An 18,142-nucleotide genomic window follows, 5' to 3' on the forward strand; every position below is an offset into this window, starting at 1 on the left:
TCTTGAAAGAAGGTGCTTTGCTGTTCCTATTGTTCTTAACCTAGTAAGGTCTAGGAATAATTTTAGTGATGCTGTGTGCACCTGTGGCTTAAACAGTCCATTGTTAGCTTTGTCTGTTATAAGTGTTCAAGACAATGAACAAAGCGGAGATGGCTCTCAGTGGCAAAGTGCTTGTGCAGGGTGTGCAAAGGCTGGGTCAGCCCCCTGGGAAAACAACCAGTCAAAAGAGTACTTACAAAGATCTGTATGCTCTCACAGACACACACACACACACACACACACACACACACACACACAGTCGCACAGCTCACACACAAGCACACATTCACATACACATATCACACTCATACATACACTTATACACATACATACTCATAAAGGTGTATATATATATATATATATATACATACATAAACTCAGACATTCACATACACATACACTCATATAGACATTTGCAGGTTATATGTGAACACTACAAACTTTTAAAAGGCATAATAAAACACAAATATAGAAAACTATATGCATTTAAGTGTCATGTAAAATACCATTAAAATAATGCTTGTAAAGAAATGCATGTATAGTGTACATTTAGTAAGTGGTTATTTGTATACGATGTATGTGCAATGTACATATGTATACCAAATACTCTAGGCAGCGAAGCTTTCCCCATGTATCTCCGTGGGACTGAACCATATATGCAAACATCAAGTTTTTTTGATTTTCCAAAAGCAGGGGAGTTTTATAACCCAAGCCGAGACATCCGTCCTGTGGAATGACAGTTCCATGGATTTCTGTCTGGCTTCTTGCCTCCAGCCTGGATTTAAGAAACATGTCTTGATGATTCATGCATAGAGCAGAATGTAGCCTTGACAGATTCCTATAAATAATGGGAAGACAGACCTTTCACACAAGCAAGCCTCATGAGCAATCTGCCTGCAAAACCAGAGAAACATGGCCTACGCTGGCATGAGTGTTAAGTCTCTAACAAGAAGAAATAAAGGCATTTGCAGTTTTCACTTTCTAACACAACCACGCAGAGCTCTGTTCTCCCCCGCAGCTCCCCTTTTTGACATTTAATAGTGCCCAGTATAAGTCTTCTCCCAACAGTGTTTTCTTTTAAACATGCTAAGGCTGCCTTTTCTTAGTTAAAGGGGATCAGCCCTTGCACAAATGTCTTCTGCAGTTTGGCAGTACTGGCTAAGTAGGGCTGTTCATGCTTCATCAGATTGCCCAGGGATGGTATTAAAGTGCCCTTTCCCATGCTTTAGGTCTGGGATGAGAATGTATCACTAGCAAGTTCCCAGAGGATGCTGGTCTTCTTGGCCAGCATAGCAGGGACTATATATGTATCAAAGCACTGAGATGCTGTAGCCATAGTTACCAGTTTCCATTCTCCACTCACAGGCATTCAAAAAGCTCAAACGGAACATGGGCTGTGAGCCCACCATTCTGCCCTCCAAAAATGTGAATTTAAATATTTTCCCCTCCTCCTCTTCCTCCTTATAAGTTGTCTGTCCAGATATAGGCAAGTCTACCTTTGAACTTGGTGTGTAGCCCAGGCTGACCTTGAACTTGTAACCTTACTGCCTCAGATTCCTGGGTGCTGAGATTACAGATGTGTATTAACCACCATGCCCAGCTTCGAAGCAGTTTTATTTAACATGTTTCTTTTTCCTTATATTTCACTGATGCCATTTGGCTATGGAGGATAGTTAGGCAACGCTTTTGTGAAAAATCTGACTTTGGAATAGTCATTTGACCTGAGCATCCTGATGCCTGAAGTTAATTTTTTTCTCTGTACCATCTAAACACCAGTGGAAACAAACCTCAGAAAACATTACTACAAGGGATACCCTGCCTCCTTCCTCCTAGACAGTATGAAGACTCAGCCAAGCAGGTCAGTTGTAAGATTCCATCAGATGTCCCTTTTCATCGGGATGCTGAATGAGTCCTTCTTCAAGGGAAGGAAGCCCCATGGGAAGACAATGATGGCGTTTAGGATTACACTGGTTTGGGTTAAGGTGCAATGAACTCCACTTATTTGTGCGACCTGGGAGAGCTGTGTCTGCTCTGTCTCTGTGTTCTTACGTATGAATGTAGACAAGTGTGCTAGCTCTTCCGTCACGATGAAAAACACCTGAGAAAATAAACTTGAAAGAAGGCACACTCCTTAGAAAGGGTAAGGCTTCCCAAGGGGAGTCAACAAAACCTGTCATATGAAGTTGAGGCAGGACCAAGCACCCCCCCCTTATCAAGGCTGAGCAATGTATCCTACCATAGGGAATGGGCTCCAGAACTCCAGTTCATGCATGAAGGATAAATCCTGGTCCCATTGCCAGTGGCCCCACAGACTGCTCAAGCCATATAATAGTCATCCTCATTCAGAGGGCCTAGTTCTGTCCTATACATGTCCCCCAGTGGTCAGTCCAGGGTGTGGAGAGGTGGGAGGAGTGGGAGGAGGGGAGGGCGGAAGATCTGTGGTTGGCATGTAAAATGACAAAACAACTCAAAAAGTTTTAAAAAGTAGACATGTTTGTTTTGGTTCATTGTTGCAGAGGTTTCATTCCCTGGCCGCTCAGCTCTTGCTCTGGGCACAGTACAGAAATCCATAGCAAATGGAACCCCGGGAAGTTCACTATCCCCTTCAAAGACACAACTCCAATGACCTCACTTCCTCCCATTATGCCCTTTCTCCTACACATCCCACCTCCTCCTGATGCTGTTACGGCCTGGAGACAAAGCAACCCTGTGTAGTTATGGGAGGCACTGATATCAAAACTTTAGTTGATAATCTTTTTTTAGGATATTTATTGAGAACCTGTAATGTGCTTGGCATTGTTCTAACACAAGACAAGTCAATGAATAAGGGAAAGAGTTTACCTTTGGGTGGAGAGTACAGTGGGTAGAAAGAACACATACAAGCAGCCTCTCATACTCATGCCTGACCCCCCAAACAAGTGGCTTTATTGAGTATCTTTTCACTCTGCTGTTTTCCAGGTATCCCCAGGGAATACAGAACCCTCGTTTCCATGAACCCCACAAGGACTCTCCCTTGCATAGAGAGTACCACATGCCAACCACGGTTTGAAGCACTTGACACCTGTCTAAACTTATTCAATACTCATAATCACCAAAAGGATGAAAACACCGCTGCTCAGAGGGAAAAAAACCAGAGAACTCCTCCAAGGCACAGAAAGGATGAACAGCAGAGCAGCGTTCTAACTCAGAGCCTGGCTGTGGGTCCCCTCAACAACAATTCCTTGGAGCGATGAAATCCCAACCATGTGAAAGAAATCCAAAGTTTCATTTGGAACCCTGAAGACCATAGCTGCAAGCTGGGGATTAGGTGGGTTGTTTCTGCCCTCTGGTGGAAACCCAGAGAGGGACAAGATGAGAAAGAGACCATCAGGGACAACAGGAAAGGAATACAAGTTCACGCACATTCTCTGCTCTTCGAAGTGTGAATACTTAGGAAAAGGACGGGATGATCTAGGAACAACATTACAGAATGTACGGTGTGTTTCCCATTACCTCCCACCACACACATCCCTCATGTTCTAGCTACCCAGGCAAGGCCTCCGAAACGCCAAAGGGAGAGAAAATGAGGCAATATGGTAACATCTCAAATTTGACATGAAGTCCCCAACCCAGATACATTTCCTGTGCTCCAGCAAATGAAGAAGGGCGGGAAGGACCCTACGGTTCTCTCCCCTCTGCTCTTCAATCTCAGCACTGCCCACAGTCACATCCCATGTGGGCTAGCCGACTCCCAGGAAGACTGTTGCTATCCCTTGGAGCAGAAAAAGCAAAAACAAAAACTAAACAAAACTGTCACCCTCAACTTCTCTCTTAAAAACCCCCTTGTCTTCCCAACTGTGTCTCTCCAGAACATAGGGATGGCATAGATATTGTTTCCCAACTGTGTCTCTCCAGGACATAGGGATGGCATAGATATTGTTTCCCAACTGTGTCTCTCCAGGATATAGGGATGGCATAGATATTGTTTCCCAACTGCATCTCTCCAGGACATAGGGATGGCATAGATATTGTTTCCCAACTGCGTCTCTCCAGGATATAGGGATGGCATAGATATTGTTTCCCAACTGTGTCTCTCCAGGATATAGGGATGGCATAGATATTGTTTCCCAACTGCATCTCTCCAGGACATAGGGATGGCATAGATATTGTTTCCCAACTGTGTCTCTCCAGGATATAGGGATGGCATAGATATTGTTTCCCAACTGCGTCTCTCCAGGATATAGGGATGGCATAGATATTGTTTCCCAACTGTGTCTCTCCAGGATATAGGGATGGCATAGATATTGTTTCCCAACTGTGTCTCTCCAGGACATAGGGATGGCATAGATATTGCTTGTGCATCTGTGGATGTCTGAGAATCTGCTCCTGGAGAGAAAGGACATGCTTGGGTCTAGAACATCGGTTTTTCACTGGTCTGATTCCACAGTGCGTACTCATGTGTCCTCCTACAATCTCGTCCACTCTCTTCAGTCATGTCCAGTTCGCCCTCTAGAGCAAGGGAGTTGGTCCTTAATACGACTAAAACATTTCTACATTGGAAAGTTTTAGCGAGTGTGGCGGCACACCCAAGCCATCTGTTATTAACTGTTAGGAGGTCTCAGCGTTGAGTTCTCTGATGGAACTCAGGCACAGGCTCTGCATTTGACATTACCCAGCTAGTTCACACTGTATACAGCAGGTGCTCAATACGTGTCCTAAACATGGACAAACGAGTAACTCTAAACGTCTACATTAGTACTTCGAAGGTATTTAAAGGTTCATTGGCTCCACACTGTAAACAAAATCTTTACCTGGCAGGAAGTCTGTTTTCTCTTGTCATCCTACTGAGGACAAGACACTTTAAGTCTTCAGCAGCAGAGTAATACAGATGATAGAAAATTTAAGACAAGATTATTTTCAGTAGTAGAGTAACACAGATGATAGAAAATTTAACACAAGATTACTTTGGCTACAAACATCATGCCCAGGCTTACATAGTGAGGAGAAAGTCAAAAGCTAGAGCCACAAACATGTGATGATGAGGTGTCAGGTGCTGTCTCTGTGTCACAGGGGCCTTGGGAAAAACATTGGAGAGCTGGATCAGTGGTCAGTGCCCACTGCTCTTGCATAGGCTGAGAGTTCAGGTCCAGCACCCATGCCAGGTGGCTCACAACTGCCTGTGACCCCAGCTCCAGGCGATCCAACGCTCTCTCTGGTCACCCTTTTCTCCACACACATGTAATTAGAGGTGAAATGCTTCGGAGTACCTAATGTCTGAATACGTCTCTCTTTACATGTTAGCAACTCAGAATTACATCAACAAAACACAGGGAATATTTAGCCTCCAGGGTTTGAAAAGATACTGTCATTCATTTTTTTTCTAGCAAATGTCCTTTCACCTACATACCTATTAAATAAAATGATTTATTTTCATAAAAACATACACATGAACAAAAACTTGAGCTCTGAGTGTTAGGGTCCTCGATCTCGACATATCATTTATGGTTGTCAAAAAAGACTTCTTTGTTCTAATGGGTGAACTTCATAGTGTTTGGATTACCTAGAAAATCTAATATATGGTTACTGTTTTTCTTTTCATTTTTCGAGATATGGTTTCTCTGTGTAGCAGCCCTGGCTGTCCTGGAACTCACAGAGATCCACCTGCCTCTGTGTCCCAAGCCCTGGGATTAAAGTCATATGCCACCATCACCCAGATAATATATGATTATTTCAATAAGTAGTCAATATGAAAATTGTCAAGCTGATTTTGTTTTGCTTTGTACAGTCTCCAATATCTGATGTGCACGCTACATTTACGTTACAATGTGTCTCACTTTGGACTTGGATGAGCTGTCCAAATGTCCTCTAGTGACCGGCTGCTTCCACAAAGGTTAGCACAGAGCCACACTTTGTAAGGAACAAAGCTTTCAAATATTGAAAAGAAGATGCACCCTTCATGTCTGAGACCAAAAGTTAAAACTGTTGAAAATATACCTATCCTAACATAGCAATATGTATGTACTTGATTTCCTAATCTGGCAGCATAAATAGAGTAGAAAAGCAATAATATTCTCCCATCTTTTTTACATGAAAGTCACAGGAATGAACACTCAAAAAGGACGGTGCTGTTGAAAGAGCGCCATCTTGTGGCAATGTGTTCAAACTGTTGAAGTAGACTAGGAAGGAAAGGGAGCAATGTCATATCCTCAGGGACTGCGGAGAGACCGTTGAAACACTCTCATATAGTCAGTTTACAGCAGCCCTCCAGCTGTGTGAAAAGACATTGACAAGCTTCCTAGGCAGAGTCCTGGAAACACTCATCGCCTGGTACCCAACAGCACTTACAACACGGGTGTGGTGCGCGGTAAGTTGGCCTCAGGGCTAACCTGTGCATTTGATTATATGAAATGGGCGGCACTGAGGCTGAGAACACCCACACAAGAGAAATGCACTGGGTGGTGGTGGCACAGGCCTTTAATCCCAGCTTTTGGGAGGCAGAGACAGGTGGATCTCTGTGAGTTCAAGGCCAGCCTTGTCTACAGAGCGAAACAAAAACAAACAAACAAACAAACGAATGTATATGCCCAAACGTCAATATGAGAGCAACAACAAAGATAAATCATTTAAGTTCATATTTCATCAAGGAAAATGAAGCAAAGATGCTAAACATTCATCACACGATATAAACGAAAGCTATAGGAAGGAACTACTACAGCCCAGCCAGGATAGTAAGCAAAACTACACACTGTAGGTAAGTGTTGACAAGAAGGCTAATAAGCACACCTCACACGTTTCTTGACAGAGTGCCAATTGGAAAATTTCTTGGTACGTCCTTGTAAAGCAACCATCTAAGCTATTTTCCAACCTGTGGGGAAACACAGCCAAAAGCAATTTGAGGAGGAAAGGGTTTGTTTCTGCTTACAGTTTACAGTTGTCTCTCATGAACGAAGTCGGGGCAGGAACTCAGGGCAGGAGCTGGAACTGAAGAAGCAGAGACCTTGGAGGACTCCTATGCTCTGTGCTTTGCACAGCCTGCTGGTTTATACACCCTAGAGATGGACACCACTGATAGGGAGATGGGCCTTCCACACCCATCGTTAATCAAGAAAATACTCCAAAGACTTGTCTACAGGCCAATCTTACGGAAGCATTTTTCTCATGGGGGGAAGGGGGAAGGTTCCTCTTCCCAGATGATCTTAACTTGTGTCCCGTTTAAAATAAAACAAAAACAACAATGCAGACATACTGATATTTTCCTCAAAAACTAAGAAGCTTCCTTCAAATGACCAGATAAAAAGTTTTGATTAACAAAGAGCAGACACTATCCCAAGGAAAGGAGTGTATTAACGACCACGACTGGACAGCTAACTTTAGAGCAGTGGTTCTCAACCTTCCTAAAGCCGCTGCCCTTGAATACAGTTCCTCATGCTGTGGAGAACCCCCAACCATAACATTATTCTCATTGCTACTTCATAACTGCAATGGTACTACAGTTATGAATTGTAATGTAAATATCTGATAGGCAACCCGTGAAGATCATCCAACCCTCCAAAGGGGTTGTGGCCCATAGGTTGAGAACTGGTGGCTTAGAAAACAGAAAATGCCTGTGTAAGACTGGTTCTAGACAAGCCTGTGGGGCATTTTCTTAGTGACTGATGAGCAGGGGCCCAGCCTCTTGTGGATGGTGGCTGTCCCCAGGCTGTTCTCATTTTCTGTAAGAAAGCAGGCTGAGCAAGCCAGTAAAGTAAGCAGCACTCCATGGCCTCTGCATCAGCTCCTGCCTTCAGGTTCCTGTCCTTGCTGCTTTTGATGAACTGATTTGAAACGTGGATGAAATAAACTTTTATTCCAAGTTGGTTTTGGTCATGGTGTTTCATCGACAACAGTAACCCCAAGACAACCCCCACCAGGCGAGAGTGGGCAGTAGTGAGTGGCAGGGGTTACGTATCCAGGAATGATTACAGTTAGCACCAAGTGGTGGGGAAGGCAATGACATCCCAAGCCTGTGACACAACTAAGAAACCAAATCTGATACCCAGTGAGAGGTTGAAAGTACTGAGGCAGACCATAATGAAACCCTCAAGTCTAAAGGGAAGAAACGGACCACCAACTTCAGAAGACTTTCGGAAAAATTACCAAAATACGAAAACAAAACTCATTTATGTTCAGTTAGACTTAAAATACCAATAGTACAGAATACGGAGCTCCAAGTATAAAGTTATTTTTATAGGCAATCCCATTAGAACTGATCTCAGGTCGGGTGTTGGTGGCGTACGCCTTTAATCCCAGCACTCGGGAGGCAGAGGCAGAGGGATCTCTGTAAATTTGAGACCAGCCTGGACTACCAAGCGAGTTCCAGGACAGCCTCCAAAGCCACAGAGAAACCCTCTTGAAAATAAACCAAAAAAAAAAAAAAAAAAAAAAACTGATCTGAGTTCAAGGACAGCCTGGTCAACAGATTAAGTTCCAGGACAATCAGGGCTACACAGAGAAACCCTGTCTTGAAAAAAAAAAAAAAAAAAAACCAAAAACCCATAAAAACCAAATAGTAATTTGCAACCCCCAAAGCCAGAATAGTACTGACGATGGATTTCAAATCCTGCAATGAGGCAACCACTCCCTGGGATCACTATCTGCAACAAGTTGTTCTTTAAAACTGAAGAATTGCTCGATAAACATAAGCAAATGCAAGACACGACCACGAAACTGGCACTGCAGCTTGTCTAGAACAATTTCTTATGGATAAACAAATGAAAACTAGAAAACAAAATCAAACAGGTGCCCACTACTTTGATGTGATGATTGGTAAAACTGGGCATTTTCTGTGTCAGCCAGTTTCATTCACACTTCAGTGTCTTAAGGAGTTGCAGCAGCACCTAGAGATGCTTATCTACAGGCCTTCAAGACTAACTAGATAAACCTCTGGGGAAGAACTTTAGAGGAAATGACAAGCCCCCTGAGACACCACCCAAATTCTCACAGCTTAATGCACTTGTTTCCAATGGAAAAAATAAACAGCATATCACTAAACTTACAACAATTTTATTCGTAACAAAAGTTATGTGTCTTTATTTTCTTTGGCATGTAAAAACAAATATTTACAGGTATAAAAACATTAAAATAGACTTCAGAAGTAAACAAGACTTTACAACTGACACTTTGAACACTGAAAAAGGCTCACATTGATAGACATTTAAATGGACAGACTCAAGTTGACATGAACACAACACAAATCTGGGTAAAGCATCACAGATGCTAACACTGAACCACATCTGTTTTAGACTCCATAGAATTACAGCTTCCACTTGCCATAAAATCCAATCAATCTTATGTTACCACCTAACTACAAATAGATATCATTTCTCTTTTTCTTAAAAGATCTGTCTTTGCATTTGTATGGACAAATTTAATTTAACATTAAACTGTAAATTGTTTTAAGAGGTTGTATCTCCTCTATTCACAAAGGGGCAAAAAGGCACCATACATTTTTACCTTCTGACGTTATAATCTAACATTTCTTAAAAAGCAGAAATTAAGATTACCCACAATTGATTTACTAAGGGTCACAATCTTTGTAAATTCTTTTTACTCTTTTTAGTTCCAGGCAACGGGCCTGTCATTTTGCAGCTGGCTTTTAGGAGCTTGCCATTCAAACAGTCTTTGGTGTTGTTATGGTAATCACACAGACATTTTGTACAATAGTCGAATCCACAGCTTTCCCGTTTGCAGGTAGCTCGCTCTAAATAGTGGTCATATTTTGCAGGGAAATTACATCGAATACAGGCTTTCAGGCTTTCGTTGTTTTTTAATGTCTTGGCCACCTAGAAGAAGAAAAATTCATACATATATTTTAGTGGACTAAATGAATTTTGGTAACTAAACCAGGAAGGGCAGCTATGTCTCCAATACACAGATAAATAACCACGGGAAACATTTTAGTATCTATCACCTGATGGTTCAGGGTTTTTAATCATTCGGACTACAGGGAGCAATAGAGGAAGCAGTGTATTTCTACAAGGACCTCGTGTCCTCAGGACAGTAGTCGCTACAAAGTAGAGCATCGAATACTTCGAGAAATTTCAAGGTCACCGAGTGAACAAAGGAGACAGACGTGACCTCTTCAATAACTGGGACTTAGCTGAGTAGCAAACATTAGATACCTTGTAGTGCCAAAATGTACTCTGAAGCCTTGCTTTCGTTAACTCCTTTATCAGTAAGTAAGTGCCCCCATTCCTAATAATTACCAGTTCGACAGTTACCTCAAGGAACTCACTGTGCCGACTGTAGGCAGAGCCTTTCTGATCACGCTGCCTGGGGAACTTGGCTTGAACATCTTTTTTTGGTGGAGCCCAAGTCGATGCCTTCTGAACAGAAGTTAGTGCAGTCCTGCCCAGGACGAATCCTCTGGTTGAAGCATGCAGTGACAACTTACTGTTTTCCTGATTGAAAGGTAAAGAGATACTCATTACATTTGCAGTTGGTGAAAGGATCAAATGGGAACAGAATATCCAGCCTCTTCGTCCATCTGCAGGTTTACATACATACAGCCCAACAGAGCTATGCACAGAAACATTCAAAACCAAACCCACTCAAGTGTCAATCAGAGACCAAGATAAGCCTATGAGGAATTCAAGGTGCCTTTAAACTAACAAGACCAAAGCCCACAGAGCAAATGGTCATTCTTCCCACTACCAGCAGGTGGCAGCAGTCAGTCATCAGACATGCATTTGGGTTTAGCCAAGAGGTCAACTTCTCAAAGCCTCCAAAATTCCCAGATTACAGACATCTGCCACCACCCCAATTTAGAGGCAGATTTTAAAGTAACCCTTTGAAGTAGTCCCATAACCAACATACACAAAACAGAATGGAAGTATCCTTTGTCTAAATTCACCTGGCTAATTAATTAACATTTGGTTGCTAAACATGTCTAACTGTAAGACCTAAACTTCCAATCATATACTGATCATTGCCAGAAATACTATAATTACCAAGTACTCCCTCTATACTAGCAGTTCTCAGCCTGTGAGTTGAGACCCCAGGGAGGGATTAAATGACCCTTTCATAGGGGTTGCATATCAGGTTTTTGCATCCCGATTCATAACAGTAGCAGTTATGAAGTAGCAATGAAAATAATTTTATGGTTGGGGGTCACCACAACATAAGGAACTGTATTCAAGAGTTGAAAACCCCTGTGTGCCTTATAACTCTTAAGGGACTTACAAAGAACCATCTTTTTTTTTTTTTGGTTTTTCGAGACAGGGTTTCTCTGTGGCTTTGGAGGCTGTCCTGGAACTCGCTTGGTAGTCCAGGCGGGTCTCGAACTCAGAGATCCGCCTACCTCTGCCTCCCGAGTGCTGGGATTAAAGCCGTGCGCCACCAACGCCCGACAAGAACTATCTTTTTTTGTTGTTTTTTCCCCAAGTAACCCTGGCTGTCCTTGAACTCAGAGATCCACCTGCCTCTGCCTCCCAAGTGCTGGGATTAAAGGCTGCCGCCACCCAGTTGTAAAATATCTTTTTCTAAAAGAAAAAGAACAAGGACACTAAGGAAACACCACTTAGAACTTACAAGGAATCTCTGCATGGCTTTGCTGTAGAGCTGGGATGCTCTTTTATCGCTTTCTACTATCTTCTTCCAAATTTTGCTCACTTTAGACAAACTAGAAGCAAAGGAGACAAAGAACATAAGTCCAGTGCAAACTTCGATAACCCATCTAAACATGGAAAATGCTCAGATGACCAAGCCTAGTTGTTAGTCTCTAGCCAAACTGCCAAAGGGCCAAAATGTTAAAATGCCAAGCTTCTGTTGAATGAATTTTTGAAAGGACTCTAGGCTACTTGTAATAGATTTTGAAAACCCTCTATAGTAACTGAAATGGCACACTTCACAAAGCAAACCAGCCAATAATAGAAACCAACATATCCATCCTGTTTAGCTTCAGTCAGCCAGATGATTCACTACAGAATGTATCCTAAAAGGAAGACTACAAAATGCAAAGTGCCCAGACGAGATGCAGATTTCCCTGTTTCCCTTCGTTTCAAACACCTTCCATCAAAACCCAAGCCAGCGCTGTTAAAGCTGCTTTGCACTTGTCCACAGAAGCAGGCCCCATGTTATCTAACACACTTACTTTATTAAATCCATGTCGCTGAGCTTCGTCAAAATATTAGCTAAAAGGTGTTTGAATCCCCTCCGGGAGAGTTCAGTGAGGATATCTAGGTGCTCCAGACCCATTTTCTTGCCAATTATATTTTGTAGTCTAAAGTTTCCACTGGCGATAAATTCCTTCAGCATTTCTCGATCCACTTTAGGGTTTCGCTTGGAATTCTTCTTTAATGTTGAGCAGACCGCTCTTTCGAAAGTCAGGACAGGCAGCAGGTTTTTGTTGGGATACTGGTCTGAGCTCTGTGAAGGCAGCAGGCAGGACTGGGGACTGTTTCTGAAATTCTCCAGGATAAGGGAACTATCTTCATGGTCACTTTGATGTGTAAATGACAAATAGCCACTGTCTTCATACAGTCTACTGCCCTCCAGCTCTTCTATTTCTCTGGGACTATTGAGCATTTTTTTTACATGTTGATTTTCCTTGTTATCATGTCCCACAATTGGTGACTCAATGAAAGACAGCCTTCCCTGGTTTCTAAAGCAATCCTTACAGGAAGGCTCCAAACACACAGGATTGTAGGAACCTTGTCTCCCACTGTCCTCAGCTTTTACTACTTCCAGTTCAGAAAGATCAGGGTCGCAATTAAAACACTTCATTTTAATGGAAAGAACAGGACTTTCTTCTTTACAACCTATGAAAAGAACACAAGAAACAGTAAGAAACATGTTCCCCTACTCCTTGTTGGGGACTGAACCCAGGGCTTTTTACACCAAATACTGACCTTACATGTCCAGTAACAGAAATGAACAGTGATCACCACCACCATGGTATGCATGTGGGAATTAACAGAGTACCACCCAAAAGCTATTTACTACAGCCCATGGCTACACGGCTCTTTAGCTTTTCCCATCTGTCCCAGGACATCAACTCATCTAGATATCCTTATTTCTAGACTTCCCTTGAACCAAATCCCCTCCCCCATTTTATTAGTGTGGGTTTGCACGTGTCATGGTGCATGTGTGGCCAGAGGACAGACATCTCTAGGAAGTTGGCTTTCTTCCATGTCTGTGCGGGTTCTGGGGGCAAGCTGGTGGGGAAGCACACGGGCTTTCAGGTCTGGCTATGCCAATTCTGCAGTCAATCCTCTGAACTGAGGTTTCTCTAGTGAGTTCCCTCATTTGTCTGAGACAGGACTTGCAGAAGAAAGAACACCGTAGAGAATCAAACCCGGTCCAGGGAGACTTCTGGCTCCAACTGTTCTAATATTGCTCTTGTGAGCTTTTATAGCTGGGGACTGCATTCCACATGCTTTTCCAGACTACAGGATTCTCTCTTTTTATCTTTTTTTTTTTTTTTTTTTTTTGGTTTTTTCGAGATAGGGTTTCTCTGTAGCTTTGGAGGCTGTCCTGGAACTCACTATGTAGACCAGGCTGGCCTCAAACTCACAGAGATCCGCCTGCCTCTGCCTCCCGAGTGCTGGGATCAAAGGCGTGCGCCACCAACGCCCTATCATTTTTTAAACTAGAAAAAAACATCAGAAGTAAAAAATCTGGATATATATAACTAAATCCATCTTGGGTCAAGAACTTTCCAAAGATCAAGCTAAGTGCTCCTAAACAGTAATATTCTGTATTCTGTTCATGCAACCCATCACACACAAAAATGTATCACCTGACTCCACACCCCATCAATGTGGGGCACATGTTTAGTTTTGCCATTTAATTCATCTGCTACCCACTTAATGATAGATCAGGGGGAAAGTTAGGTATTAGGGGTGACCTTTTAGAGGTAGGCAGACCAAACCTCTGTATGTTTCTAAACAGAAAAAAGTTTGGCTCCAAAAATTAAAAGGTCCCAGGGCATTGGCAATGGTGGATTTCAGGGCAGTAAATGGAATCAAGGTTAGAGAGAAGTGTTTAGGGGAGTCCCAATGGGATTGGGGTGTAAGACAAATGACCCCAATGCACAGGATGTGTATTGTCAAGTAGAATTTAAAAAATACCCAGTGGTTTATGACTCCAACAGTTAACATATGTACCATTTACTAAGAAGAAAATGACAAAAAGATAACTCTTAAAGCCTTTGTTTTCCTTTCCACAAAATGGGGAAAACTGTAAATAAATGCACCATCTAACCATAGCATTTGCCACATCACACATTAAACCAATCTCTCATCATTTCCTACATTGCAAATTAAGATAAGTTCCACAAGTACAAATTTAGGAAGCAAAAGTTTAAATGAAAACGATCTCTAACCATCTTATTCTATTAGGATATTTTGGTTTTCCTTAAAAAAAAAAAGGAGCCTACAGATAAGTCACATTACCACTCTTCCGTCCTATCGCTGGGGTGGGGGAGGGGAGAGGCTTGATAATGTGCACCCAGTCTGACCTTTGATTCGACTTAAAAATACCGACTTTACACCCCATATCAAACACTGTAATTAAAAATCTCTCTGGTTCTTCCATATGTTAACTAAGTTTCAGTCTCAGCCGGAGGAAAGGTGCCCGAAAGTGTAATTCTCAGGAGAAAGCCTTTATAAGCCTGCTTGGAAAAATATTGAAATGTACTAAGTTTTTAAAAGTTCCTTCAAAGCTGTAACAAGTCGGGGAGGGGACTCGGAGGCAGAATGTATCTCCTGTGAACGAAAACTATTCACATTTCCGACTTTTAAGGTTAAGGAGTCAGGACCTTTTTACAAACACAAGCCGTTTGGCTAGCAGTTTCTACCCCTTAAGGCTGAATTCCTTTTTTGATGAACATTATCAAAGAATTGCTTTTATCGTTCAGTTTCGAAAAATTCCAGGGTAAAATGGGTGCATCTGGCTTTCATTGCGAGACCAACAAAGACAGACTAGATACATATATATTCAACTTAATTTGCTCAACTCTCATCCAGGCTTTGAAACAAATGATCATTAATTAAATAACTCGTCAATCCGGGGTGAGAGGAACTCCTGTTCGATTCTCACCAAACAACTGAACATTTGGCAAATTCATGTTTTTATCAGGCGGGGGGAGCGCTTTCAAAACCCTCCCCTGAGGACTCCAGGCCTTAAGAGAAGAGGTTTAAAAAAAAGGGCAGAAAAATAAATCTTTTCCCATTGAGTTTGGTAGGGCGGGCAGAGGGGTTGCTCTACATTTGGCGGGAGCAGGGAAGGAGCCCCTAGAAACTCTGAGGGGTCGGCGGTGGGAGATGCCCCGAGGGCGCGGTGCACGAGGGCGGGAGATAAGCTAACGCGAGCGCAATCTCCCGCGCTCTCCGGCCAGGACGCTGAGGGAGGACAGGTTTGGGAAACTGAGTTGGGATGCGAGGTGGCTAAACAACTATGGAAACGGGGTGCAGGGACTGCAGATGGGGCATCTGGCAAGCCAGGGAGCCCGGAGCCCTGTCACAGCTCAGGCCGGAGTGGGGGAGGGGAGAGAGCGTTTGGCGCCCAGGCAGGGGGTGGGGAGGAATCCCGCGCGCAGATGCCACCACCTGCACGTCCCCGGAGCGGGGGACCTGGATGGGATGGGGGGGAACCCGGGCCAGCCAGACCCCATCTGTCCCCCCTCTGCACCAGCCGACTCCCGTCCGCCCTGGGGCCCGGGAGGCCGCCTGAGGCCCGGGCCCCCGCGATCTGCACGCACCCAGTCCCGAGGCTGCGGCCCCCGAGTCGGGGATCCCTACCATGCCCGCCCCACACTCACCGTCCGCGACCGTCCGCGCGCCGAGGCCGCAGGGGCAGGAGGACGGCCTGGGGAGACCGCTGCAGACGCGTCGGTTCATGCCGGAGACCGCGGGCCCCGGGGCAGGTGAAGTGGCGGCGACCACTAAGAAGAGCCGACCGGCCACGGCGCCGTGCTCCAGCGCTTAAAAGGCGCGCCAGCTGGTACTTTTAAAATCTTTGAATTTGGTGCCCAAATCAGAACAGACCAATGGGGCGCGGCGTTCTCCCTCGCGCGCCAATAGGCGGACGGCGTGAGGGGGACGCCCTCGCTCGCCCAATAGGAGGCCGCGGGGGCGGAGCCAGCCGTGAAGACAGGGCCCCTCCCACCCACCGGGATCCGCGCCTCCCCAAAGAGGCAGAGGGTGTGGACAAGGCCCCTGGGGGCGTGGCCTGCGAAGGCGGGGCGCCTGCGCAGACCCGCCACGCTGCACTCTATCCCACCCCCACCCCCGCCCCGCCATCCCGCGAACCGGCCTCCCGCGAGTCCTCGCGTCCTGCGGACGGCTGCGACTTCTGCCTGGAGATCTGTGATGGGCACAGACGGGACCCGCGTCTTCTTCCATCCTGCCCTGAGTGCGAGGCCGGTGGGCGGCAAACCCGCCACGCTAAGCGCAGACCTTCCGGAACACTGGCCCTTCCCCTCCGGCTCCGGACCCGCCTCTCTAGGATTTAGGCGCGCTCCACTCTCCCTCCTAAATTGGCTCCGCCCCTCGCCTGGAGCCTTCAGCGCTTGCGCCCTGCGCGGCGGCCGCGCTGCGGACTTGGCGGGTTGGCGCTTGCGCGCTAGGGGCCTGGCGGTTCCCTCCGGGCGGGGCGGCCGGGCGAGGCGGGACAGATGGCTGCGGGAGAACCGCCCTTGCCCTGGGGGTGGCGCGCGGCGGGACCCCGGCGTCGCTGGGCTCCGCACCTCCGGGAGACTGTGGGCGCGGCCTGATCTCCAGTCCGTGCCGCGGCATTCCTTTGGGTTTCCAACCGAAAAGAGATCTTAACGACTGTTTATTGGTATTTTCGCTTTTCTTCCCCTTCGCAGGCTTAGCGCCAGACGCCACACCTGTTCCCCCAAATAAGTCAAACTCCCCACTTCTTTGGGCTCGAGGAGCCCTGGCTGGGTATTTTTGCAGCAAGGGCGGGAGTGGACATGTTGTTATTAAGTCTGATGTAAACAGTAAGCGGGGCAGTGCACGGCCAGCGCTGGTTTCTAAGTGGTGACGGTACGATACACCGGACTCGCTTTCCGAATATGGCGCCCTCTGAAGCTACGGGATGCTCTCTCTGAGAAAAGCCCACCCCCTCCACTTGCCATCTTCTTGCTTTTCTGCTAGAGCATTTGACTTTCAGTTAAAGTCCTCTGCAGCCTGTGACAGTTCCTGTGCAAGGCGGGGCCATGACTAGTCCGAGTCATGCAAGTGCTGAGTGGACCCAGTTTTTTTTTTCTAAATTCTTTTAGTTTGTCCCTAGTTTTCTGGCATTTTCACGTTTGAAAATGTTGCATGAAAATAGTTAAGGGTAACCAGGCGGTGGTGGCACACGCCTTTAATCCCAGCACTCGGGAGGCAGAGGCAGGTGGATCTCTGTGAGTTCGAGAGGCCAGCCTGGTCTACAGAGTGAGTTACAGGACAGCCTCCAAAGCCACAGAGAAACCCTGTCTCGAAACACCAAAAAAAAAAAAAAAAAAAAAAAAAAAAAGTTAAAGATGACGTTGCTTACCAAAAATCTGGCAGCATTTTCTGTTTTGGACCTGAGAATTGAGCCTTTAAGTATAAACGGTTGAGACGACAGAAGCCTTTCCGGGAGTCTTTGTACTAATTAGAACGATATTGGCAATCAGGATTTTCAGTGAGAATAGATACAAAATCGAGTGCTAAAAGAACTGTAAATAGAGCCAAGGATTGAGAATTTTGGTCAGTTAAGTTTGAGTCTTTGAACATAGAAGTGACCTTGCAAAGCACTGTATAAAACGTGCCTGCAGCTCATCAAGCAAGGGGGTCAGAAAAGTGAGAAGTTAGATCTAGTAGACTTCCATGTGAAGTTGTACAGTTCTGATCACACTGCTTAGGGCTTTTAGCTAACTTTCTGAATATTAAAATGCTGTCTGATGGGGTGTGGTGGCACAGACCTTTAATCCCAGCAGTTGGGAGGCACAAAATTGAGTTCCAGGACAGCCAGAGCTACACAAAGAAACCACCATGAAAAACGCAACAAAAATTTTAAATGCTGTACAAGGGAGATGGTTGTGTAAAATATACTACCTAATGGAGCTGTGGGAAATAACAGTGCAGCCCATTGGTGTATTCTGTGTACAGCA

The 18,142-nt window shown here is 45.0% G+C and overlaps 1 protein-coding gene across 1 annotated transcript; it reads right to left on the bottom strand.

Annotated features, from left to right (window-relative positions):
- Nucleotides 1–9,044: 9,044 nt before the first annotated feature.
- On the bottom strand, nt 9,045–16,134 carry Fbxo5 (F-box protein 5). Its single transcript, XM_005065897.4, has 5 exons — nt 15,818–16,134; nt 12,149–12,815; nt 11,587–11,677; nt 10,278–10,457; nt 9,045–9,839 (listed from the first exon to the last, which is right to left on the bottom strand). Exons 1-5 carry the CDS (start codon nt 15,894–15,896, stop codon nt 9,582–9,584), a joined length of 1,275 nt encoding a protein of 424 aa, XP_005065954.1. The 5' UTR covers nt 15,897–16,134; the 3' UTR covers nt 9,045–9,581.
- Nucleotides 16,135–18,142: the final 2,008 nt, after the last annotated feature.

This window comes from Mesocricetus auratus, unplaced genomic scaffold (assembly GCF_017639785.1).
Source record: "Mesocricetus auratus isolate SY011 unplaced genomic scaffold, BCM_Maur_2.0 Super-Scaffold_100018, whole genome shotgun sequence".
NCBI lineage: Eukaryota > Metazoa > Chordata > Mammalia > Rodentia > Cricetidae > Mesocricetus > Mesocricetus auratus.

Excerpts from the sequence above, each read along its gene's own strand:
- Fbxo5 (XM_005065897.4), bottom strand. The coding sequence starts at position 15,896 with ATGAACCGACGCGTCTGCAGCGGTCTCCCCAGGCCGTCCTCCTGCCCC. Across the intron at positions 10,458-11,586 it reads AAGCCATGCAGAGATTCCTT|GAAAACAGTAAGTTGTCACT; the intron begins GTAAGTTCTAAG and ends CCTTTCAATCAG. Across the intron at positions 9,840-10,277 it reads GGCACAGTGAGTTCCTTGAG|GTGGCCAAGACATTAAAAAA; the intron begins GTAACTGTCGAA and ends TTCTTCTTCTAG.